We start from the raw sequence: 26867 nt of genomic DNA, 5'->3' as shown, positions 1-26867 counted from the left end.
CGATTAGCTGGTACTGAGTAGCTGCTGCCCACTTTGTACAGGTCCCACCATCCCTGCCATTTCTGAGGTGATCACTGACTCAGGTCATGTATCAACTCTGCTGAGCATCTGACAGCTAGCCAGCCTTTCCCATCCGAATTGATCAAGGCATTTGTGTTTTTAGCTGCTGTCTAGCTCTTTTAGGATAGAGAGGGCATGATCCAAACTCTCTTTACATCACTAATGCCGTCACTGGGCAATGATCTTAGTGGAAGACAGAAACTGGGTCTGAAGACTTCCTTGGATGAGAAAACTGGCAGTAACGTTGGCTGCTTTGATCTCTCATGCTAATCAACAGAGCTCATGGGCCTGGGCAACCATATTTGTGGGTGATGGTTGGAAATGTCACTGACATTGGTCACATGATCTCTTGCTCTGTAAGTCTCAGCAAATTAGGAATTCTCTATGACTTGGTCTTTTCACGTGTGAATTAAGTTGATTGACAATAAAGCAAGCTTCTATCTAAAGCTAAAATTTCATGAAGGAAAATGAATACTCATACAAAGGCCCATATTTTTTTTTTAATTGTTGAAGTATAGATTTATAATATGTTGATTTCTGCTGTATAGCAAAGTGATTCAGTTACATATATACGTATATATATATGTACATTCTTTTTCTTATTTTTTCCATTATGGTTTAACAGTTTAAATACAGTTCTCAGTGCTACACAGTAGAAGCTTGTTGTTTATCCATCCTATATATAGTGGTCTGTTTCTGTTATTCCCAAGCTCCCTATCCATCCCTCCCCCTACCGCCGCCCCCTTGGCAACTACCAATCTGTTCTCTGAATAGATAGTTTCATTTGTATCATATTTTAGATTATACATATAAGTGATATCATTTAATAATCTTTCTCATCTGACTTACTTCACTTAGGATGGTAATCTCTAGGTTCATCCATGTTGCTGCAAATGGAAAGGCCCATATTTAAATCTGCCTCTGTATGTGTGTGTTTCAGAGTTATATATGTCTGCTTATTTTAAAGCACTTTTTTTGTGTGATAATAGATGCAGAGTCTATACTTAGAGTCTAAGTATGGAGTTAGACTCACTGGTATAGGACTTGCACCAGAACAAACATCAGGAAGAGCTTTATCTGTAACTGGTATTCCCTAAGAGACAGAAGCAGTCCAGACCCAACAGTAGAATCGGCAGTTTGGAGAGGACTAGCACGAGTCGCAAAGGAAGAGTAGAAACTTATCAAAGAAAGCCTAACATTGAAATCCAAGGCCAGAGCTAGAAACACAAGCTAGAAATCCATGTTGCAGGTGGATTCTTAACCAACTGAGCTACCAGGGAAGCCCCAGAAATATAAAAAAGGATCAGCAATAGGCCTGTGGGTTGTGGCCTCCCTATACACTAATAAATGCTGTGAAATGCCTTTTGTATTCTCTCCCAGAAGCTAATTTTATAGAGAAATTACAGCCCTCTGTAGTCTTAGAGGAGAGACAGGTATTTTCATTACTGACATCTGGAACTGTATTCTAGCTCAGCTTTCCAAATGAGACTTTAGTTCAAGCTGTGTAGCCTGTCTGGGCCTAAGGACTCTATTAGATGGGCAGGTTGACCAGGACACACTGGGAATATTGGGATTTCATGGGTAGGATGACTTTGGCAAAGAGGGAATACTGGAATTCAGACAGCCAGAGTGGAAATCCCAGCTCAGCCACATCCTAGGCATGGTCTCAGATGAGTTCTGAAAACTTCCTGGGTCTCAGGTTCTTCACCTGTGAAGTGGGGTTCTCGTAGTGCCCTCCTTGCGTGAGAGGAGATGTGAGAATGGGCTAATGCATTTAAAGTGTTTAGCGCAGAGTGCACTTCATAGCTACTAACTGAAATTTGCTCAGCTTAAGTTCTTCTTCTTTTTATTAACTAGTGAACATTTTAGGTCCTTCACCAATTATACTATTCTTTATTAAGTTGCTTGACTGTGCTAAGTGCCTCCAAAATGGACAACTCTAAGAGATGGATGCTGTATTATTACTGTCATTTAAAAAATGAAATACACAGACTCATCATGTCTGGGGACTTGTGTCAGGTCAGAGCCAAACTACAAACCCCAGCTGACTGCAGAGTGTATCCTCTGTGTGATGACCCTGTGCGGCTTCCAGCCAGTGTGCCATCAGTAACAGTGAGAGAAGCAGATGGGCAACAGCGCCGCTCGCAAGTGGTCACGTGAGCGAGGGTTTCCATGTAGGAGTCCAGGAAAAGTCTGTCGTGGGTGATGCGGCTGGCTGCTTAGCTCTCTGTGTGTTTTCAAAAGGTCAATTTGGTTTCAATATTTGATTTTTTTTCCTGCTAAAGTAATCATTCTTAAATTGATAGACTCTCCCAAAATTTGATGATGCAATATTCCCCTTAATTGTAAAACCTAGTGGAATTGAAAGGAACATCCGTGCTGTTGCTAAGTATTCTGCCACTGCTGCCATCCAACAATGTTCTGAAAAGGGCCATTTTGACTTGAATAAATGTGTGTGTGTGTGTGTATGTACAAATATATATATATATAAGTATATGCATTAGTATTGGATACATATTTTGGGGAATTGGAAGTCATAGTAAGTCAGAAAATCTAACCCTATCAAAGGTCCAATTTGAATTTGAAACAGAAATCCCCACCGACCAAAACAGGCACCACATTCGTCAGAACTGAATCCTTAGCCCTGTGTTAGCCACCCCTCACCCCCATCACCAACCCTGTTTCACTTTCTTCTACTCTCCAGTCAGCTCCGACTTTGGCAAGCAGTCAAGAAGGGAACAAGAGAGATGGGAGTTCTCTGAGTATCTGACCCCTTACTGGCCATTCAGCCATGCAAGCTGTGAGACCAGTTTAAAAAAAAAAAAAAGTTGCCTTTCTTTTCCTCTCTCCCCTCTGACAAACTGCCTCTTTCTCCCTCCACCATCAGGGGGGAAACAATGGCCAGCCTTAGCGTTCCCATGAAAAGGGGCAGTCACCCAGGGTGTGGCCGCAGGCCGGCTGTAACTGCTCCAGGACACTGCCAGGGGCCGAGAAGGGACAGCTCGGGTTGCTCCAGCTCAGACTGGTCCTGGCACAGTCAGATGGAGGAGCCTGAGCTGTGATTTGCTGCAGGACGCCATACTTGCAGACCGGGCATCCTTCTAGGAACCACGAGGTTCTCCTCTCCCCAAGATGATACCTGGTGTGCAAGTCTTCTTTTAGAAGTGCATAGATTACACTCTGTGTTTCTTTCCTTGTTGTTCTCTTCAGGACAACTGGGGGCCCTCACCTAACCCCAAGTGTTTCCTTGTGTTGCTTTCAGGACTTGGGGCACTCACCCAGGACACACTATGGTGCTTCAGCCAGCTGAAAGGCACTGTGGAGATTGGAGCCACAGAAGGTAGGAGAAAGCTCCGGCTCCCCCTTTTCCTTGCCTCCTTGGGGTTTGAGTTGGTTCCAGATCTGAAATGCTCATCTCTGTGTCCATGAATGTAAGTCCCCACACATCCCAGAATAGCATTCTGAGCTAGAAATGGATTTAATCATCTCTTTCTACCCCACCTCCTTTTTTTTTCTGTTGAAGCTTATTTTATTCCCACTAATGAGACAGTGCTGAAACAAACTTTCAGTGAAATTGGTTGGCAGAGAGACAGGCTAAACCAGGCAAGTCTTGTTTCAGGATGGGCTGTTAGTTCTATAGGATAATCAAAGCAAACATTCCAGAGTGGTCAGAGGTTCATCTCATCCTTCCTTTCCACGTTGAAGATGACTTGCCACTGTACCTGAAACACATGGGAAGAAAGAGGAATTCAAATCTGACTTGAATACAAACTGTGGGTACATTGCTTCCCAATTTCAGCGTATAATTTCCTTTCTGGCTCTCAGGAGATTATCCTATTCCAGGTTCTTTACCTGGGATAATGCATTCCTTTTCCTCCTCCTGAAGAACTTCCATTTAATTCTCTTCACTTTCCTCCCTTATAAGCCTGAGCTTGGAGACCTTTAAGACTTTCCCATAAGATGTCTGTGTTTCAAAACAGTTTAGTAATAGACAATTGGAAGGAACTAGAATGGCACTTCTGGGTGTTTTAAATCAAGGTTTACCTGTCATGGCAGAAGGCAGTAAGGGTTGCCTGAAGCAGACTATACTGCATGGATGGTAGGTACAGATACCAGGTGTGGTATAAGACAGGTCTAAAACCAGTATCAATGAGTGAGGATGTGAATAGTTGACAGAGTTGAACCTGAATATGGAAACTAACATGCATAAAAGCATGGAAACTTTCGGGTCATTCTATAGCATTTTAATTCTGAGTAAAAAATTGGTTAAATAAAAATTATTTTGAGTAATTTGGAGGATATATTTTATCTGCAATCTTTCTGTAATTCATTTCTAGAAGCACAACATAATTAATGGCAGATATCTTAAAACCAAGCAATTTATGAGTAAAGAGTAAGAAAAAGCACTCTAAGATAAATTTATGACTAAATCTATAGAATTATACTTTTCTATAGCATTTGCTATTTTTCCAATGCACAATCAAATGAAGCTTTACAAACAATTCTTACAAAGCCCTTATGAAGTAGACAGAGCAGGTTTTAGTAGGCCAATTTATGTTCACTAATCAAAAGTATTTGTGTCTTCTATATAGCAGCACTGACCTAAGCGCTAGGTAAAAAAGGAAGGGAAAAAATGCCTTATTCCCTAACCTTATGAATCTTAAGAAAACTGAAGTTCAAGTTAATCAGTTGTTTTAAATCTTAGTTTTGATTCCAAATCACATGTGCTTTTTAAATAAGAGAAACTTCCAGGTCTTGGAGATATGACTTAGGGGTTAGATGACCAGGGTGATGCAATGTATTTTAATGAGCTCATATGTAGTATTACTCTAATAAGTGCTTAAAACAAATGAATAAGAATGTAGGTATAGTATTTGCACAGTACTTTGCACTTTGTGAGTACTCAATATTTGTAAGCAATTATTACAAATATTATAATTAGATCATCATTCTAATTTTTCTTTTTTTTTTTTTTTTGCTAAGTCGCTTCAGTCATGTCCGACTCTGAGTGACCCCATAGACGGCAGCCCACCAGGCTACCCTGTCCCTGGGACTCTCCAGGCAAGAACATTGGAGTGGGTTGTCATTTCCTTCTCCAATGCATGAAAGTGAAAAGTGAAAGGGAAGTCGCTCAGTCATGTCCGACTCTTAGCGACCCCATGGATTGCAGCCTACCAGGCTCCTCCATCCATGGGATTTTCCAGGCAAGAGTACTGGAGTGGGGTGCCATTCTAATTTTAACCCTCACCAAAACCTTATAAGTGGTAGATGTTTTTATTCCCACTTAACTTATAAAGATATTCAGTTCAGTTCAGTCACTAAGTCATGTCTGACTCTTTGCGACCCCATGAATTGCAGCATGCCAGACCTCCCTGTCCATCACCAATTCCCAGAGTTCACTCAAACTCATGTCCATGATGCCATCCAGCCATCTCATCCTCTGTTGTCCCCTTCTTCTGCCCCCAGTCCCTCCCAGCACCAGGGTCTTTTCCAATGAGTCAACTCTTCGCATGATGTGGCCAAAGTATTGGAGTTTCAGCTTCAGCATCAGTCCTTCCAATGAATACCCAGGACTGATCTCCTTTAGGTTGGACTGGTTGGATCTCCTTGCAATCCAAGGGACTCTCAAGAGTCTTTTCCAACACCACAGTTCAAAAGCATCAATTCTTTGGCACTCAGCTTTCTTCACAGTCCCACTCTCACATCCATACATAACCACTGGAAAAACCATAGCCTTGACTAGACGGACCTTTGCTGGCATAGTAATGTCTCTGCTTTTGAATATGCTATCTAGGTTAGTCATAACTTTCCTTCCAAGGAGTAAGCGTCTTTTAATTTCATGGCTGCAGTCACCATCTGTTGTGATTTTGGAGCCCAGAAAAATAAAGTCTGACACTGTTTCCACTGTTTCCCCATCTATTTGCCATGAAGTGATGGGACCAGATGCCATGATCTTCGTTTTCTGAATATTGAGCTTTAAGCCAACTTTTTCACTCTCCTCTTTCACTTTCATCAAAAGGCTTTTTAGTTCCTCTTCACTTTCTGCCATAAGGGTGGTGTCATCTGCATATCTGAGGTTATTGATATATCTCCCAGCAATCTTGATTCCAGCTTGTGCTTCCTCCAGCCCAGCGTTTCTCATGATGTACTCTGCATATAAGTTAAATAAGCAGGGTGACAATATACAGCCTTGACATACTCCTTTGCCTGTTTGGAACCAGTCTGTTGTTCCATGTCCAGTTCTAACTGTTGCTTCCTGACCTGCCTATAGGTTTCTCAAGAGGCAGGTCAGGTGGTCTGGTATTCCCATCTCTTTCAGAATTTTCCACAGTTTATTGTGATTCACACAGTCAAAGGCTTTGGCATAGTCAATAAAGCAGAAATAGATGTTTTTCTGGAACTCTCTTGCTTTTTCCATGATCCAGTAGATGTTGGCAATTTGATCTCTGGTTCCTTTACCTTTTCTAAAACCAGCTTGAACATCTGGAAGTTCATGGTTCACGTACTGCTGAAGCCTGGCTTGGAGAATTTTGAGCATTACTTTACTAGCGTGTAAGATGAGTGCAATTGTGCAGTAGTTTGAGCATTCTTTGGCATTGCCTTTCTTTGGGATATTAAAGCTAAACAAATAAATAATGAATAATGTTTTTGCCAAAGGCTCCCTAGCTAATCAACAGGTGAGCTGGGTTTCAATGCAGCCTGCTGCTGCTAAGTCACTTCAGTCGTGTCCGACTCTGTGCGACCCCATGGATGGCAGCCCATCAGGCTCCCCGTCCATGGGATTCTCCAGGCAAGAACACTGGAGTGGGTTGACATTTCCTTCTCCAATGCATGAAAGTGAAAAGTGAAAGTTAAGTCACTCAGTCATGTCTGACTCTTAGCGACCCCATGGACTGCAGCCTACCAGCCTTCTCCATCCATGGGATCTTCCAGGCAAGAGTACTGGAGTTGGGATGCCATTGCCTTCTCCATCAACGCAGTCTAGAGAAGCCCAAACCCAGCTCTTTAAACATTGTTGTGAACACAGAGAATGTCACATAATAGGTTGGAATAAGGCACAGGAATTGGCATTTTTCACATATGCCCTTATAATCATCATGGCAGGTGAACAGAAGATGGGTTTAAATATCTGCTGCTCTTAAGTAAGTATTGTAGCTCACTTGAACTAACTGTTAATTGAGTCATAGAGTCAGAGTCAGAATGACAATCACTCTTAACTTTTGCTTAAAAAAAAAATCACTCTAAAGTGGTGGAAAAATGGAGAATTGCTCTTTAAGAGGAGAATCAGATTGGACCCTAACATGTCCAACTAATACTACCTCAATGGCAGTTGAATAGTTGTTGAGTGAATTAATGAGTGACCTTCAATTAATAAAAATTAAGGTTCTTAAAAATTAGGTTTTTTGCAATGGGACTGCTCTATCCAAGTTGGTTTTCTGCACTGTTCAAAGTCAATAAAAATTATTCAGCTTTTTTATTTTTGCTTAATGAATTTCCTTTTTTAAAAAACTGAGGTATCATTGACTTAGAATATTGTATTAGTTTAAGGTGTACTTAAACTAATCACAGAAAGTGATTCAGTGTTATATACTTTTCTTCAGATTATGTTTCCATTATAGGTTGTTACAAGATATTGAATGTAATAGGTTGTTACAAGATATTGAATATAATGTACTATACAGTAAATCTGTGTTGTTTATCTATTTTATGAATGCTAGTTTGTATCTATTTTGTACATAGATTCATTTGTATAATTTTTAGATTCCACATATAAATAATATCATATATTTCCCTCCCACTTTACTTATTTCTATGAATGACTTTTCTGTTCCATTTTTACTGCTTTCTAGCTGGTAATCTTGGCCGAGTCACTTAATGTTCCTGTGCTTAAGTTCCCTTGTCTGCAAAATGAAGATAATAATATAGGTATCAATTAGGATGGTGTGAGGGCTAGGTGACTATGAAATCTAGGTTGTTATAAGGTGCTCAATCACATTACCTGCTATTACTGTATTATAAAGGCAGGGCTGAGACTAGGTGAACTGACAAAAATACAGATAAATATTTTAATTCAATATTTTTTAAAAACCAAAATTACTGAGAAGAATCCATGATGAACAAAATATCAAAATGTTTAATAAAGAAAGGATCAGTATTACTAATTCATTTTTCCAAGATCAATATGGCTCAGCTTGGCACTGTTACTGCTGATTTAATTAAATGTATATCATGAGTATCAACTAGTAGGCTAGATTTTTTTCACATTCCAAATTATTTAGTAGGATATTAGATTATTGATACTTTGGCCACCTGATGCAAAGAACCAACTCATTGGAAAAGACCCTGATGCTGGGAAAGATTGAAGGTGGAAGGAGAAGGGGATGACAGAGGATGAGATGGTTGGATGGCATCACCAACTAGAGGGACAGAAGTTTGAGTAGGCTCTGGGAGTTGGTGATGGACAAGGAAGCCTGGCGTGCTGCAGTCCATGGGGTCACAAAGAGATGGACATGACTGAGTGACTGAACTGAACTATAAATCCAACAATAAATTTAGTGAGCACTCATTAGACCTATTGGAGAAGGTGATGGCAACCCACTCCAGTACTCTCGCCTGGAAAATCCCATGGACGGAGGAGCCTGGTAGGCTGCAGTCCATGGGGTCGCTAAGATTCGGACACGACTGAGCAGCTTCACTTTCACTTTTCACTTTCATGCATTGGAGAAGGAAATGGCAACCCATTCCAGTGTTCTTGCCTGGAGAATCCCAGGGATGGGGAGCCTGGTGGGCTGCCGTCTATGGAGTAGAACAGAGTCGGACACGACTGAAGCAACTCAGCAGCAGCAGCATTAGACCTAAGGCACTACCCCAGAAAGTGAAAGTGTTATAAAGATAAATATAGTCCAAGCTTTCAATGAATGCACCATTTAAGGGGAAACAGGCATTGGTACAGGAGAATAAGGTGTTACATCAACAAATATGATAAGGGCAAGGTGAGCTAAAGACAAAGTGCTTCGACTAAAGACTAAAGTGCTTTGAATACAAGAGACTGAAATCTCTTATATTTGAGGTTACTATTGAAATAGTTCTTATCAGAATTCTGATGAGAGGTAATGTGGCTTTATTAGCAGGGAAAAGTTGTAGATGATGAGAAAGGAAGAGACTCAGTATATATTCTGGGGTAAGAAAGTGGACTTTAAGGGAGAGGTAATGTAGGGAATTAAGAGAGCTCCCACTATGGAGAACAGTGTGGAGATTCCTTAAAAAACTGGAAATAGAACTGCCTTATGATCCAGCAATCCCACTGCTGGGCATACACACTGAGGAAACCAGAAGGGAAAGAGACACGTGTACCCCAGTGTTCATCGCAGCACTGTTTATAATAGCCAGGACATGGAAGCAACCTAGATGTCCATCAGCAGATGAATGGATAAGAAAGCTGTGGTACATATACACAATGGAGTATTACTCAGCCATTAAAAAGAATACATTTGAATCAGTTCTAATGAGGTGGATGAAACTGGAGCCTATTATACAGAGTGAAGTAAGCCAGAAGGAAAAACATAAATATAGTATACTAACGCATATATATGGAATTTCGAAAGATGGTAACAATAACCCGGTGTACGAGACAGCAAAAGAGACACTGATGTACAGAACAGTGTTATGGACTCTGTGGGAGAGGGAGAGGGTGGGAAGATTTGGGAGAATGACATTGAAACATGTAAAATATCATGTAAGAAACGAGTTGCCAGTCCAGGTTCGATGCACGATACTGGATGCTTGGGGCTAGTGCACTGGGACGACCCAGAGGGATGGTATGGGGAGGGAGGAGGGAGGAGGGTTCAGGATGGGGAGCACATGTATACCTGTGGTGGATTCATTTCGATATTTGGCAAAACTAATACAATTATGTAAAGTTTAAAAATAAAATAAAATTAAAAAAAAAAAAGAGAGAGAGCTCCCAGGTTTTGGCCTTGAGCAATTGGATGGTTTGTGGGCACAAGTTATTGAGACTGTGAGAAATGTGGAAATGAAGCATGTTTGGGGGTTCCCACCCCTCTCTAATGTTCATGCATCTGTGAAATAAACTAGCAACAGGCAGATCAACAGAAGAAAACACAAACAGATGCATGAACTTTGACTATGTGCATGGAGGCAACCCAGGTAAAAAAGTGAATACTAAAAAAGCAGTGAGAGTTTACCTACCATCTTATTGCCTTATCATACTGTTCATGGGGTTCTCGTGGCAAGAATACTGGAGTGGTTTGCTATTCCCTCCTCCAGTTGACCACGTTTTGTCAAAATGTGACTCCTATGACCCATCATGGGTAGCCCTGTACGGCGTGGCTTATAGCTTCATTGAGTTTGCAAGCCCCTTCGCCACATCAGATCCATGAAGGATCATGGTTTATATACCATCTTAATAGTGAAGGGCAGAGGAGCCTGGCATACTGCAGTCCATGGGATCGCAAAGAATCAGACACAACTTAGCGACTGAACAACAAATACCATCTTTATTAACAGGGGAAGGGGAAAGGATGTAGGCCTCTTAGAGGAGAATGAATAATCTTTAGGAAAGATGAATGATTTCTTAGAAGAAAAGATGGAAGAGATGAGAGTTTATGACAAAGTTTCTGTGCAGTGGTGTCCCCTAATCTTTTCTCCTGTAACAAGTCCATCTGTGATAAGTCAATCTTCCCTGGTTGACAAGATTCCCAGGGAGGGGACTTATAACATGATCATGAGTTCCTTTTGGAGAATCTGTCTTAAGGTAGATAAAGAGAATTCAGAGAAAGTCTCTTCCTACATGTGCTATTTTTCAAATGACTTCAGCTCAAAATAATCAGTAATCAATATATCAGAGTAGCATGCTTTGAGGTTGCATGTCCTAAACTCCTTTCTGGAGAGATATCAAGAGCTTCCTTTTGAGCATAAGTGTGAAATGGTTGTAAGACACTCAGGGGTAGATACTAAGAAGGAAATTGTATGTGAATGTGGCTCTTTGGAGAGAGAATGGGAGATGGAGCTGGGAGGCAGGGTGGCATCAGCAACTAGATGGTATTTGGAACCACTGAGCTGGAGGATACCACGTATGTCATACAGATCATTTGACATGCTGTCACCCAACAACTTGTCTGTGGCCTGAAGCTTTCCCTCTTGCTGGTGGTTGCTGTCTGAGTGTTGTTCACTTACTTTAGTTCTTGGAAGATTCAGAGTTTCTGATTCCCCACGTGCAAGTCTTGTGTGTGACTTGCCTAGGATGCACATTTCATATGTTAATAATACCTGATTTCATCTCATGCAGTTTTATACTACATTATCCTAGGAACACTTTACATGCTGGAAGTTGGCTACACTGGACATGAGACAATTTCTTGAGATTTTGTGTATGAGTCTGTGCATGAGAAGTCAGGAATATCTGGTGGGATTTCTTGTTTTTTTTTCTTAGCTGTCATATATAACCATTTTCTTTCTGCCACTACAATTCTAGAATTCTTTTTATTTGTTCCTCATTCTACAGTTCTTTAACACCTGTCAGCATAGGTCATTTCATCTTATTCACAAGAAATAAACGTGGTGTTCTGATTTTATGCATGGCAATAACCTCCTTTCCTGCCCCTTCCAAAAAAGACAGTCGTAGCAGAAAGGATGAGGCAGTCTATTGATTCAGTTGCCTTCAGTTCAGTTCAGTTCAGTCGCTCAATCGTGTCTGACTCTTTGAGACCCCATGAACCACAGCATGCCAGGCCTCCCTGTCCATCACCAACTCCTGGAATTTACCCAAATTCATGTCCATTGAGTTGGTGATACTATCCAACCACCTCATCTTCTGTTGTCCCCTTCGCCTCCTGCCCTCAATCTTTCCCAGCATCAGGGTCTTTTCAAATGAGTCAGCTCTTTGCATCAGGTGGCCAAAGTATTGGAGTTTCACGTTCAACATTAGTCCTTCCAGTGAAAAACCCAGGACTGATTTCCTTTAGGATGGACTGGTTGGATCTCCTTGCAGTCCAAGGGACTCTCAAGAGTCTTCTCCAACACCACAGTTCAAAAGCATCAATTCTTCAGTGCTCAGCTTTCTTTATAGTCCAACTCTCACATCCATACATGACTACTGGAAAAACCACAGCCTTGACTAGATGGACCTATGTTGGCAAAGTAATGTCTCTGCTTTTTAATATGCTGTCTAGGCTGGCCATAACTTTCCTTCCAAGGAGTAAGCATCTTTTAATTTTATGGCTTCAGTCACCATCTATAGTGATTTTGGAGCCCAGAAAAATAAAGTCAGCCACTGTTTCCACCGTTTCCCCATCTATTTGCCATGAAGTGACAGGACCGGATGCCATGATCTTAGTTTTCTGAATGTTGAGCTTTAAGCCAACTCTCTCACTCTCCTCTTTCACTTTCATCAAGAGGCTTTTTAGTTCCTCTTCACTTTCTGCCATAAGGGTGGTATCATCTGCATATTTGAGGTTATTGATATTTCTCCCGGCAATCTTGATTCCAGCTTGTGCTTCCTCCAGCCCAGCGTTTCTCATGATGTACTCTGCATATAAGTTAAATAAGCAGGGTGACAATATACAGCCTTGACATACTCCTTTGCCTGTTTGGAACCAGTCTGTTGTTCCATGTCCAGTTCTAACTGTTGCTTCCTGACCTGCCTATAGGTTTCTCAAGAGGCAGGTCAGGTGGTCTGGTATTCCCATCTCTTTCAGAATTTTCCACAGTTTATTGTGATCCACACAGTCAAAGGCTTTGGCATAGTCAATAAAGCAGAAATAGTTTTTTTTCTGAACTCTCTTGCTTTGTTGATGATCCAGCAGATGTTGGCAATTTGATCTCTGGTTCCTTTGCCTTTCCTAAAACCAGTTTGAACATCTGAAAGTTCATGGTACACGTATTGCTGAAGCCTGGCTTGGAGAATTTTGAGCATTATTTTACTAGCGTGTTAGTTGCCTATTGAGAGAAAAATATCAATTTGGCTACTGATGTATGCAATATACTCTAAACTAAAAATTGATGATAGCGAGGACTTTTCTAGCAAACAGGACTCCTCTACCTAGAACATCTGCAAGAATGTCAAGAAAAGAATCTTTTCTTTGATGTTTGAGAAATGTGGGGATCATAGGAATGATTTTTCAGGTTCCCTTCAGTCATCATGACTCTCTGCTGTCACCCAGAAAGAAAAAGACTGATTGGGTTATCTCAAAGCAGTGTAAAGACTGTGACCCTCTTGTTTTATGGAAAGAAGTCTGTGATTGACAGATAACCTTTCTAAATGTTTATGCCACATAAACAGCACAGGTGATCGTTACGTTATCCCACAGATCTTAGCCTAAATGATATAAAATAGAGCCTTTCTGGCCTCACTCCTCCCACTTCTGGATGTAGGGTGCAGTGGCACCTGTGATAAAAAAACCCCTGCTTTGGGGAAGGAGAACTCTTGTTTTTGGACAGGCGCTTTCTGGTTCAACAACCTCAAGCCACCAATACAGGGTTATGAATCAAGCTGTAATTTGAAGTCAGTTATCTTTAACTTTAGGCTGGGTGAAACTACCCAGTTAGTGACCTTAGGTCACTGAATGATTTTCAAACATTATTGTGCATATGAATCACTTGACGTGCGTGTGTGCTTGCATGCTCAGTCACGTCTGACTCTGCGAGCCCACGGACTGTAGCCCACCAGGCTCCTCTGTGCATGGGATTCTTCAGGCAAGAATTCTGGAGTGGATTGCCATTTCCTCCTCCCAAGGATCTTGACCCAGGGATCGAACTCGCATGTCCTGCATCGCCAGGCAGATTCTTTACCACTGAGCCACATGGGAAGCCCATGTAAATCACCTGAGAACGGTGTTAAAATGCATATTTTAAGGCCTTACCCTTACCGATTCTGGTTCAGAATGTCTGAGATGACATTAAAAACCTTGCAAATTTCACAGGCATCCCAAATAACTTTACCATAGGTCCTTTCTGGTGGCTCAGATGGTAAAGAATCTGCTTGCAATGCAGGAGACACAGGTTCAATCCCTGCATCAAGGAAGATCCCCTGGAGAAGGGAATGGCTGCCCACTCCAGTATTCTTGACTGAGAAATCCCATGGACAGAGGAGCCTGGCGGGCTACAGTTCATAGGGTTGCAGAGTCAGACACAACTGAGTGACTAACACTAAATTATACAAGAGACACACTGAGAAATTCTATTTGTTCTTTCCTGACATCAGGGGGCTATTGTGAGAGCAGAGCAGATAGCATATGTGAGTGTATTTTGAATGCTTTTTAAAGGAAGTCAGAGTGCCAATAAATACAACGTTACTGTGCAGCCCAGTTCTCTGCCTCAGGCACTGAAGGAAGTAAGAACCTCTTCTCTGTGAGTCAAAAGGAAGCCCGGAATCTCCTCTCTGCATCCAGTCATCTACAAAGAGATTTCCTACACAACTGTACTTTGTACTGGGCTCCAATCTGCTGGAAGCAAAATTGGTCTGATAGTGAACAAGTTGACATGAGATGAAAGCATTTTTCTCCACTCTGATGGAGGATGTCTTGTTGCAAGAGAGCTGTGGGTTTGCCATGCTCTGAGGGTGCCTTGGTGAGAAATGGACTTGCAGGAAGCTTGCAAGGCTCTGTGGGGGAAGGGAAGCAGATCCTGTGCACAGCACTGAGGTCAGACATCGTGTTGTCTCTGTAAGCATTAGGTAATGAAACCTTTCTGAGCCAAGAAAGAGAAAAATCTCCATGGCTGTCCATTTCACCCCTGCCCAGATGTCAGTCACTTTGAACGTGTTTCCTCAGCAAATATTTATGGAGAACCCACTATATGTCTTCTCCAACACCACAGTTCAAAAACATCAATTCTTCAACACTCAGCTTTCTTTGCAGTCCAACTCTCACATCCATACATGACCACTGGAAAAACCACAGCTTTGACTAGATGGACCTTCGTTGGCAAAGTAATGTCTCTGGTTTTTAACATGCTGCCTAGGTTGGTCATAATTTTTCTTCCAAGGAACAAGCATTTTTTAATTTCATGGTTGCAGTCACCATCTGCAGTGATTTTGGAGCCCCCCAAAATAAAGTCTGTCACTGTTTCCCCATCTATTTGCCATGAAGTGATGTGACCAGATGCCATGATCTCAGTTTTCTGAATGTTGAGTTTTAAGCCAACTTTCTCACTTTCTTCTTTCACTTTCATCAAGAGGCTCTTTAGTTCTTCTCTTTCTGCCATAAGGGTGATGTTGGAGAAGACTCTTGAGAGTCCCTTGGACTGCAGGGAAATCCAGTCAGTCCATCCTAAAGGAAATCAGTCCTGAATATTCATTGGAAGGACTGATGTTGAAGCTGAAACTCCAATACTTTGGCCACCTGATGTGAAGAACCGACCCATTTGAAAAGACCCTGATGCTGGGAAAGATTGAAGGTGGGAGGAGAAGGGGATGACAGAGGATGAGATGGTTGGATGGCATCACAGACTCAATGGACATGAGTTTGAGTAACTTCCAGGAGTTGATGATGGACAGGGAGGTCTGGCGTGCTGCAGTCCATGGAGTTGCAAAGAGTCGGGCATGACTGAGTGACTGAAATGAACTGAACACCATGTGTTGGGTACCAACTGGGGGAACAAGACACCATTGCTCCCCTCCTGTGAGCCATTTACACCTACTGAGGGATAGCAAAAGTAGTTGTCAATTGCAACCCGGGTGAGTGTGTAATGAACTAGAGAAATAGTAAGCCGCCTAGCTCAACCTACGGTGGAGTGGCAGAGGGTGGCAAGGGAGGGTTGCTATGGTAACTGCCAGCCAATCTTAGATCAAAGAAAGGTATAGGAATTAGCCAGCCTTTTTAAACACATAGACCCAAGTTTTATTTAAGTTTTAACTAAGGGGCTTTCCTAGTGGCTCAGACAGTAAAGGATCTGCCTGCAATGCAGGAGACCCAGGTTCAGTTCCTGGGTCAGGAAGATCACCTGGAGAAGTGAATGGCTACCCATTCCAGTGTTCTTTCCTGGAGAATTCCATTGTCAGAGGATCCTGGATAGCTACAGTCCATGGAGTCTCAGCCCATTCCTTACCCCCAATCCCTGAAGCTTTGTTAACAAGATCTTGAAAAGTATTGCACAATACTTGGCCACAGTAGAGTAATAACAATGATAGTTCTATTTAATCAGACTTCACTGGGCCAGGTTCTATAATAACTTTTAATACACTATCTCATTTAGTTTTTGCCATAACAGTAAGATACAAGGCAAATTAATCTTGTTTTAGAGTGAAGGAAATTGAGACTCTGAAAATTTAATGATCTGGAGCTTCCCTGGTGGCTAAGTGGTAAAGAATCCACGTGCCAAGGCTGGAGACTCAGATTCGATCCCTGGGTCAGGAAGATTCCTTGGAGAAGGAAATGGCAACCCACTCCAGTATTCTTGCCTGAAAATCACATGGACAGAGGAGCCTGGTGGGCTACAGTCCATAGGGTTGCAAAGAGTTCGAGTTGGGCACAACTTAGCAACTAAACGACGACAACAAAAAGTTTAATAACCTACTCCAGTAGCACACCTTTCTGACCTCAGAGTTTGTGCTCTTAACCATGGTGATAGTGCCTCCCTGGAAAATAGCCTGGTACCAAGAAGGGGCTCAGTGACTACCTAATGAACAGGGCCTTCAGCAAATAATAAATATCAACAAAGCAAAAAAATATATATATATTCATGGTTACCATTAATACAACACTAATGAATGTTTAGAGGAGAATGAAATAGCTCATTTGAAACAACTCATCATTTATATGCATAGCACTTTCCTGCTTTTAACATGTATGAGTTATTTATTTCTTAAAACCCCTGTGGGAGATAACTAGAGTAGGTTTTATAATCTCACATTACAGAGATAAAAGAGCTAGTATAGATATTATTGATAGTCAATAGATTATTCCTCATAGAGATGAAAATATTAAGACAGATAGAAATAAATTTTAAATTGCCCATGGTCTCATAGAGACCAGAAAGCAAACTTTTGAATCCCATACGAGCGATTTTTCCTCTGCTCAATATAGATTGAGCAATATAGATTGCCCAGTATACTCAATATAGATTGATAGCAGCTTTGGGGTTGGGAGCACTGTGTTCTAAGTGCTAACTGTGAATTTAAAACATGGTTGACAGTCTTGAGAATTCAGGGCACTGGTCACATGGCAGCTCAAAGGAAATTCTTCCCTCAAGATGCTTTTCCCTGCAACAGGAAACTTCATCTCAGAACTTACGGAACAGTGAAAGAATTATTACCTCCTCTTTAGTTCCAATATACCTACTCAGTACCTTCTGAGTTGTAGGCATTCTAGGCCTTGGAGATTCAGTAGCAGAAGGGATAGACAATGGGTAAAGTAAGTGGAATATAAGTTGTAAAGTTATAAGGGCAATTGTGGAAAGTAAAACAACGGAGGGTCTAGGGATGTGGGTGTTCACTTTTAAATAGGATGATCAAGAAGTCATGCAAAAGGTAACATTTTGGCAATGAGATGAAGAAGGTGAGAGAACAAGTCATGAGGATGTCTGCAGAAGCAAGATCCAGACAGAGGTAATGGTCAGTATAAATGCCCTGGGGGAAAAACTTGTCTGGTATGTTCAAGAACTAGACATGAGGCTTTGTTGTTGTTCAGTCATTCAGTCGTGTCCAACTCTTTGCGACCCCATGGACAGTAGCACGCCAGGCTTCCCTGTCCTTCACCATCTCCCGGAGTTTGCTCAAACTAATATCCATTGAGTATCCATTGATGCTATCCAACCATCTCATCCTCTTTCGCCCTCTTCTCATCCTGCTTTCACTCTTTCCCAGCATCAGGGTCTTTTCCAATGAATCAGTTCTTTGCATCAGGTGGCCAAAGTATTGGAGTTTCAGCTTCAGCATCAGTCCTTCCAATGAATATTCAGGGTTGATTTCCCTTAAGATGGACTGGTTGGATTGCCTTGCAGTCCAAGGACTCTCAAGAGTCTTCTCCAGCCACCAAAAGTCGAAAGCATCAATTCTTCAGAGTTTAGACTTTATGGTCCAACTCTCACATTCGTACATGACTACTGGAAAAACCATAGCTTTGACTACATGGATCTTTGTCAGCAAAGTGATATCTCTGCTTCTTTAATCTGTATATGTTGGTCATAACTTTTCTTCCAAGGAACAAGCGTCTTTTAATTTCATGGCTGCAGTCACCATTGGCAGTGATTTTGGAGTCCAAGAAAATAAACCCTGACACTGTTTCCATTTTTTCCCCATCTGTTTGCATTAAGTGATGGGACCAGATGCCATGATCTTAGGTTTCTGAATGTTGAGTGTTAAGCCAGCTTTTTCAGTCTCCTCTTTCACTTTCATCAAGAGGCTCTTTAGTGCCTCTTCACTTTCTACCATAAGGGTGGTGTCATCTGCATATCTGAGGTTACTGATATTTCTCCTGGCAATCTTGTTTCCAGCTTGTGCTTCATCCAGCCCAAGAATTTCACATGATGTACTCTGCATATAAGTTAAATAAGCAGAGTGACAATATACAGCCTTGATGTACTGTTTTCCCAATTTGGAACCAGTTTGTTGTTCCATGTCCAGTTCTAGCTGTTGCTTCTTGACTTGCATACAGATTTCTCAAAAGGCAGGTCAGCTGGTCTGGTATTCCCATATCTTGAAGAATTTTCCACAATGTGTTGTGATCCACATAGTCAAAGTGTTTAGAGTAGTGGGGCTGGAGTTGAGTGACCAAAGGGAGAAGTTGTGGGAGGTGGAGACAGAGCTAAGGAAAAGCAGGTGCAAGTAGGGGCCTTAGAGACCACTTTAAAGACCTGAACTTCTGCTTGAATGAGACAGAGAACTACTAGTCACAAAATCATCATTTAAATAGCAGGTCAGTAATAAATGGCAAGGTGCCAAGGTCAGAAGCAAGAGCACATTTGAGCTTAGGTCAGTGTCATAAGTCAGTTTTTCACAAAATAAGCCCTGAGTCAGGTGTCCCCCAGAGTTGATTAATTCCTTGGCTGGAGTACAGCATGCAGGACTCAGATGCTCTCCATCTCCCTGCTTGGCTGCCCTTGGAATGTCAGCTTTGTCCCAAGACAACTGGAGTCATTCAGACACAACAAATTCTGGTGTAAAGACATTGTTGTGGTTTTTTTTTTTTTTTTTTAATTCTTTTGCAGTGTTCCTAACAATTTCTTATGATGACCCTTTGGCCTTAGTCTGAGTCATATACCCACTTCTAAACCAACAATAACAAGGAAAATGGGATTAGCCTAGCTGCCCTATGCAGATCAGGCTTGCACAGGAACTTGAAACAGCATGATTATCTCCAAGTAGAATATACTATGATAAAATCTGGGCTTTCCAGCAGGAACCATGTCAACTACAGGAAGCAGAAGCAGACCAATTCTATTGCTGAATGCATGCTAAGTCACTTCAGTCGTGTCTGACTCTGCAATGCCATGGACTATAGCCGGTAAGAATCCTCTGTCTATGGGATTCTCCAGGCAAGAATACTGGATTGGGTTGCCATGCCCTCCTCCAGGGGATCTTCCTGACCCAGGGATCAAACCCGTGTCTCTTATGGCTCCTGCATTGACAGGCGGGTTCTTTACTACCAGTGTCACCACTGGGCAAAGGGTAGAAGTTCATCGGCTAGTTCTTTGTAGAACATTCAGTTCAGTTCAGTCGCTCAGTCATGTCCCACTCTTTGAGACCCCATGGATTGCAGCACACCAGGCCTCCCTGTCCATCACCAACTCCTGGAGTTTAGACACTTTGGGCTTCAGTAAATCCAAAGGCCAAGCTTCCATGGGCTGACTTCCTTAAAGCTGGTATCTGGATGTACTAGACGATAACTTGCCTTTTGTTTTCTTCTTGTGTTACTAATTAAGCAGGCTCAGCATCCTGCCAGCTTATTCCCTGTGTTATTTGTCAATGGAATTTAAAAGCTGATAATAAATAATTAAGCACATGGACACTGTGGAGTGGTACCTGGTTTTGTGCTCAAGGTTTCAAGGAAGCATTATGGCTTTTTCTTCAGTGTTTATTTTTGACTTATTAGGTAGAGTTTCTTTTAAAAAAAAAAAGAAGAAGAATAGTGAAGGTACCTTTATAATAGTATGATTAGGGGGTAAGAATATTGAATTTCACTCAGCTACTTGTTTGGTACATATTGGGTACTAGCTGTTGAAAATAGAGCAGTACTTGAAATAACCAAGGTCTTTTGTGTTATGGAGCTTTCATTGTAGTGAGTGAGAAGGACAACAAATAAAGCAAGCTTTTGGAAGCCCAAGGTAATTTCAGATGGTGACAAGCTATAAAGAATATAAACCGTGATACTGGGGTTGTGGTTGCATGAGGTGATGGGGAACACTACCTCACGTGGTTGTTCTGTGAGGCTTTCTTTAAAGAGATGAGACCCAAATAATGAGCAGAAGCCAGGTTCAAAAGATGTGTTGGACTACTATTTTGACCCAGGGAACAGTAACTGCAAAGGTCCCAAGGCAGAAGCAAACTTAGCATGACCAGAAGGAAGACCAGAATGATGGGAGTGGGGGGTAGGGGAAGGACGAGGTCATGAAGGAAGCAGCAGCAGGTTCAGGCGAGGCCTTGAAATCCATGGCGACTACTTTGTGTCCTTTTCTGGATATTACAGCCATTGGAGGCTTTTAAGTATGGGAGTACCCTGATGTTTTCAGAACTAGTAATAACATGGAGAATTGGTCATTTGACCTTCCAACAAAGCCTAGGCCATTTCACCCCAATGGAGAACTTCAGTAATGTAACTTTCCCTAAAGTTGTATTGAGAAAGTTAAATCTCGTCTCTAAACACAGACTTTTTTGTCACATGCTTGTTCTGTTTTGCATTCAACCCAGAGGTCTTCATACTCACCTCTCAGACTTCAACATTACCTGTGATCTGGAGCTCACTGTGGTCTCCTTGCCGAGGACCACAGTAGGAACTAGTAAAATTTAATTTTAGTCAGTGCCTAGAATTTGACTTTCAAGGCCTTGTTGAGATCACTTTAATTGGGGAGTCCACAGAACTAAGGCGTCCTTTGTTTATATATAGCTCAGGGAATGGAGGGATCTATTTTTTTTTCAATTTTACTCTTTACCATGCTGGGCATTTCTGAACTTTTGTCAGCTCTTTCTTTAAGAATCATGATTACTTGTTTTTCAGGAGTGATTCTTCTGATCATGATTTAAAACAACCTTTCCCCACATTATGGCAGAAGTCAGTTCTTGATGTGAGCCTACTCTACACCATTCATCAAATATATCAGGCAATTTCAGTGATGACAGTTCTATGCAAACAGTATTCAAGCAGTAATGATTTCCAAATATTGATACCAAGTGCCCATTTTCTAAGGAAAATGGATGATAATTTTCTACAACTTACCATTCACACATGCGTAAGAATTTACATTCTTCCTTTTTATTAGTCTATGATTGATGTAAAGTGCAGCTTCTCATGGTATGTACCTGAGAGAGAATGTATTTCAATAAGTAATTTACAACTTGCTAAAGATAAGCTGTCTTTACAAAATATTTTTATTTAATAGCACCTTAAACCAATTCATGAAGCTAAAACTGAAAAAGTAATTCACAAACTCTATCTTCCCCATGCAAATAAAGAAAAAACAAATAGCAACAGCAAAATACCAATCAGTTTTAACTTTTTAAACATTCAGTTCAGTTCAGTTGCTCAGTCGTGTCCGACTCTTTGTGACTCCATGGACTGACTGCAACTCACCAGCTCAGACTCATGTCCATCGAGTCGGTGATGCCATCCAACCATCTCATCCTCTGTCATCCCTTTTCCTAGGGCCTTCAATCTTTCCCAGCATCAGGGTCTTTTCAAATGAGTCAGCTCTTTACATCAGGTGGCCAAAGTATTGGAGTTTCAGCTTTAGCATCAGTCTTTCTGATGAATATCCAGGACTGATTTCCTTTAGGATTGACTGATTTAATCTTGCAGTCCAAGGGACTCTTAAGAGTCTTCTCCAACACCACAGTTCAAAAGCATCAATTCTTCAGCACTCAGCTTTCTTTATAATCCAACTCTCATATCCATACATGACTACTGGAAAAACCACAGCTTTGACTAGATGGACCTTTGTTGACGAAGTAATGTCTCTGCTTTTTAATATGCTGCCTAGGTTGGTCATAACTTTTCTTCCAAGGAGCAAGCACCTTTTACTTTCATGGCTGCAGTTACCATCTGCAGTGATTTTGGAGCCCCAAAAAATAAAGTCTCTCACCATTTTCATTGTTTCCCCATCTATTTGCCATAAAGCAATGGGATGCCATAATCTTAGTTTTCTGAATGTTGAGTTTTAAGTCAACTTTTTCACTCTTCTCTTTCACTTTCATCAAGAGGCTCTGTAGTTCTTCACTTTCTGCCATAAGGGTGATGTCATCTGCATATCTGAAGTTATTTATATTTGTCCCGGAAGTCTTGATTCCAGCTTGTGCTTCATCTAGCCTGGCATTTCATATGATGTACTCTGCATATAAGTTAAATAAGCAGGGTGACAGTATACAGCCTTGATGTACTGCTTTCCCGATTTGGAACCAGTCTGTTGTTCCATGTCTGGTTCTAACTGTTGCTTCGTGACCTGCATACAGATTTCTCAAGAGGCAGGTCACGTAGTCTGGTATGTCCATCTCTTTCAGAATTTTCCACAGTTTATTGTGATCCACGCAGTCAAAGGCTCTGGCATAGTCAATAAAGCAGAAGTAGATGTTTTGGGGGAATTTTCTTGCTTTTTTGATGATCCAATGGATGTTGGCAATTTGATCTCTGGTTCCTCTGCCTTTTCTAAATCCACCTTGAACATCTGGAAGTTCATAGTTCACGTACTGTTGGGATTTTAAATATTGGGTTGGCCAAAAAGTTCATTTGGGTTTTTCTATTAGATCTCACAGAAAATCTCAAGGAAACACAATGATGTCACTAGCACAAACTCAGATGTAACCTTTTCAGCCAACTCAATAGTTGCATTTATTTTCAAATAAAATGATACTCAGTATCCCTAATACAGACTTGAGGAATCAGGAAGAATGGATTTACCAGAGTTAAAATCAGGAACTCTAAACAGATAGCCTGGATTTGAATCCCAGTGGCACCACAATCTATATTAAGTTATATAAGCTTTTTTGACTGAACTTTACTTTTCTCCTCAGTAAAATGAGGTGGGTGGGGTGGGGCAGGTAAGTAGTTTTCTCCTTTATAGACTTGTCATGAGCAGTAAATCAACCATGTACAGCACAGAACCTGACACCAAGTAATTACTAAGTAAATGTTAGCCATTATGCTAATGAGAGAGCACAGATTATACAAAAATAAAAATAACCTGTCATCCCACCATCCAGATAATTCTTTCTTTAATATTTAATATTTGGTAAATTTGATACATTTTTCTCAACACGAATTTAAAATGTTCATCAGTCTCATGTGTTTACTAAAAGGATTACTTACGCATGGGTGCAAACACAAGCCTTATCTTTGGGAAGAGCAATAAAGGTCTATAGAAGATTCTGGACTCAGTTTCTACCTACATGATGCCATCACAGTGGGAAGGCAATTGTAGATAGCCAATTGCCTCCATATTATCAACAAACATGAGCAATTCGTTAATGCTCATTGTGCTGTGCTGTGCTTAGTCACTCAGTGGTGGCCGACTCTTCACCACCCCATGGATTGTAGCCTGCCAGGCTCCTCTGTCCATGGGGATTCTCCAGACAAGAAAACTGGAGTGGGTTACCATGCCTTCCTCCAGCAGATCTTTCCAGCCCAGGGATCAAACCCAGGTCTCCCGCACTGCAGGTGGATTCTTTACCATCTGAGCCACCAGGGAAGCTGTAATACTTATTACTCCTAATCAAAGTATTACTTGTCCATATTACATCTGTAAGCTGGAGAAGGCAATGGCACCCCACTCCAGTACTCTTGCCCGGCAAATCCCATGGACGGAGGAGCCTGGTGGGCTGCAGTCCATGGGGTCACTAGGAGTCAGACACAACTGAGCGACTTCCCTTTCACACACCACTTTCATGCATTGGAGAAGGAAATGGCAACCCACTCCAGTGTTCTTGCCTGGAGAATCCCAGGGATGGGGGAGCCTGGTAGGCTGCCGTCTATGGGGTCTCACAGAGTCGGACACGACTGACGTGACTTAGCAGTAGCATGTCTGTGAGCAAATAGGTAACTGTGATTTGAACACTTTGATTCATACCATACTGTAGTATGAAGGGAGGTTGACCGTCATGTCTTATCTCCACACTGTATAGATGGGGGAGCCAGGGTGCAGAAAGAAAACAAAACATAAACAAAGCTACAAGTTTCCTTCTCCACGTTACCCCTGAATGTGTCCACCACTCAGGTTCCCCTGTCACACTGTGGGTTAGATTAGCCCTCTAATCTCCTTTCCAGCTAAAAAATGCCATGAATCTGTGGTCCCTGACATCTGGCCACCAAACGTCTGTGAGATAAATGTTTCTGACTCCTCTGTGAGCCAGTTGTTTTCTTTCACCTAGACACTGGAATACTGGCTCCTTGCCTCACAAAGGTGCATAAAGATGGGAAGAAGGAGGCCAGCAGCCCCTCCAAGGGTCTCTGTGGGGTCTTTGGGGTGACAGTCAGATTAATCACATCAGAAGTTTGGCTCAGCACTCTGGATTTAGCTTCTGATGAAGCCCAGGTCCCTCAGCCTCCTCTGAACCTTCCACATAAAACACTGACATGTCCCAACTTCATCTGGACAGAGTGGCCTTCCAGTGGGAAAACAGCTGACTAGAAGTGACTTTCCAGAAACCTAACAAAGGCATTAAGACAGGGGCCATGTCTATTTTGTCTACCTGAAACCGTACTTATCAGAAATGTGATAAATTTTAAGTTGATTAGAAATTGTATCCGGCACCAAGCAACAACAGTTTCCCAGATACTAGGCTCTCGGCCTGTCAAGTACTTTCTAAGATTTGACTTTTTAGTAGACGCAGCTTGCCACAGCAGTAAAGAACACAGGCTTCAGAAATGCATGAGAATGTTTGCATCCCAGTTACTTAGCTCGGAGTACGCATTTAATCTATCTGTGCCTCTGTTTCCTCATCTACGATATAGAGACAAAGAAGCTACTTCAATGGACCTTGTGAAGATGAAACCAGATAATACATATAAAGTATTCATAATACAGCATGGAATATAGTCAGCATCAATAAATGCTTGCTCTCTCATTATTAAGGCTAATTTAATCATTATACCTGGAGAAAGGCATGGCAACCCACTCCAGTATTCTTGCCTGGAGAATCCCATGGACAAAGGGGCCTGATGGGTCCATAGGGTCACAAAGAGTCGGAATGACTGAAGCAACTTAGCACGCATGCATGCACACAATCATTATACCAACTCTGTGAAGGAGGTATTTCTAATACCCAGATTTTGGCTGAAGAAACTGAGATTCAAAGAGTTTAAGTGAGGCAGTGATTCCTCTAGAACTTGTTAGTGACCAGAAGACCTATGATTTAAACCTAGAAGAGAACAACTCAAGTGAATTAATAATGCTCATGTGTGGTGGTTCAGACAGTAGGCACTGGAGTCAGGAGGCTGAGTCTGAATCTTGGCTTCATCATTTTCAGTTATGTGTCCCTGAGCACTTACTAAGAATAATACATTCTGTATCCCAGGGGCGTTGCCAGACTTAAATGAGATAATGCTTATTATTTGTTAGCTCAGGGACCTGCACTCAGCAGGAGCCCCATAAATGTTCTTCCATTTTTTTTGTTATGATCAGCAGTGGCCCTAGTTAACTCCACTTCCTCCAAAAGCCCACCCACACTTTAGAGTCCTCCAAGACTGTCTTCCTGACTTCCCTGAAAACATACTTGCTTTTGTAGTCTCGGTCCTGTGTCATCCTTCCTTCAAAATATCTCAGCTACAGTCTGAAATTTCTTGATCTCTCCCACCCCATTGCCGCAATCCCAGTTTGGGTACCATCTTTCCTTCTCTGGATACTGAAGCACCCTCCTCGGTTTTCTCCATCCTCCTTGTCTTGACCACCTCCAACCTGTTCTTCACCCTGTACCTGCAGTAGTGTTGAACATTTCTTGTGTTCACGCATGTCACTTGACTCCCTAAGTCCTTCAGTGGGCTCCACTGTTCTCAGAATACTTCCAGCCTCACTCATTGTTTTTCCTCATGTCCTGCATGCTCCATATCCCCTCACCTCCAGCATGCCACGCATGCTATCCTCTTTGCCAAAAATGTTGTTCACCTTCTTTTTCCCTGGTGCACCCCTAAGTATCATTCAGATCTCCCCCTGATTTTACTTTTCCCAGTAAGCCTTTCCTAACCCTGAACTCTCAGCTTGATGGCCCTTCTAGGAGGTCCTAAATGTGTGTGTGTGCTCAGTCACTCAGTCATGTCAGACTCTTTGAGACCCCATGGACTGTAGCCCACCAGGCTCCTCTGTCCATAGGATTCTCCAGGCCAGAATATTGGAATGGGTTACCATTTCCTCCTCCAGGGATTCTTCCCGGCTCAGGGATGGAACTCGCATCTCCTGTGTCTCCTGCATTGGCAGGCAGATTCTTTCCCACTGAGCCAGCGGGGAAGCCTGTTTTATGTCATAGCACTTCCCAAATGCTTTATAATTTTCTTACTCCTTGCATGTCTCCTCTACTAGATCATAACCTCTGTGGAGACACAGCCACGTATACTATGTCTGACTTCACTTTCACTTTTCACTTTCATGCACTGGAGAAGGAAATGGTGACCCACTCCAGTATTTTTGCCTGGAGAATCCCAGGGATGGGGGAG

At 41.9% G+C, this 26867-nt stretch overlaps 1 protein-coding gene across 2 annotated transcripts in view; it reads left to right on the top strand.

Moving 5' to 3' along the window:
* Positions 1-3093: 3093 nt before the first annotated feature.
* Positions 3094-26867, top strand: part of PPP2R2B (protein phosphatase 2 regulatory subunit Bbeta) — a 510815-nt gene continuing 487041 nt past the window's right edge. Inside the window, exons 1-2 of one of the 2 annotated variants that reach the window (XM_070793763.1) lie at positions 3094-3202; positions 3323-3400. In XM_070793763.1, the coding sequence (XP_070649864.1) occupies positions 3351-3400 (50 nt within the window). In that variant the 5' untranslated portion in view covers positions 3094-3202; positions 3323-3350. The remainder of the gene's footprint in view (positions 3203-3322; positions 3401-26867) is intronic. The other variant, XM_070793769.1, reaches the window with a different exon arrangement.

The sequence above is a fragment of the Bos indicus genome, chromosome 7 (genome assembly GCF_029378745.1).
Source record: "Bos indicus isolate NIAB-ARS_2022 breed Sahiwal x Tharparkar chromosome 7, NIAB-ARS_B.indTharparkar_mat_pri_1.0, whole genome shotgun sequence".
NCBI lineage: Eukaryota > Metazoa > Chordata > Mammalia > Artiodactyla > Bovidae > Bos > Bos indicus.
Note: the sequence above shows the minus strand (reverse complement) of the source record. Positions and strands in the feature narration are given on the sequence as shown.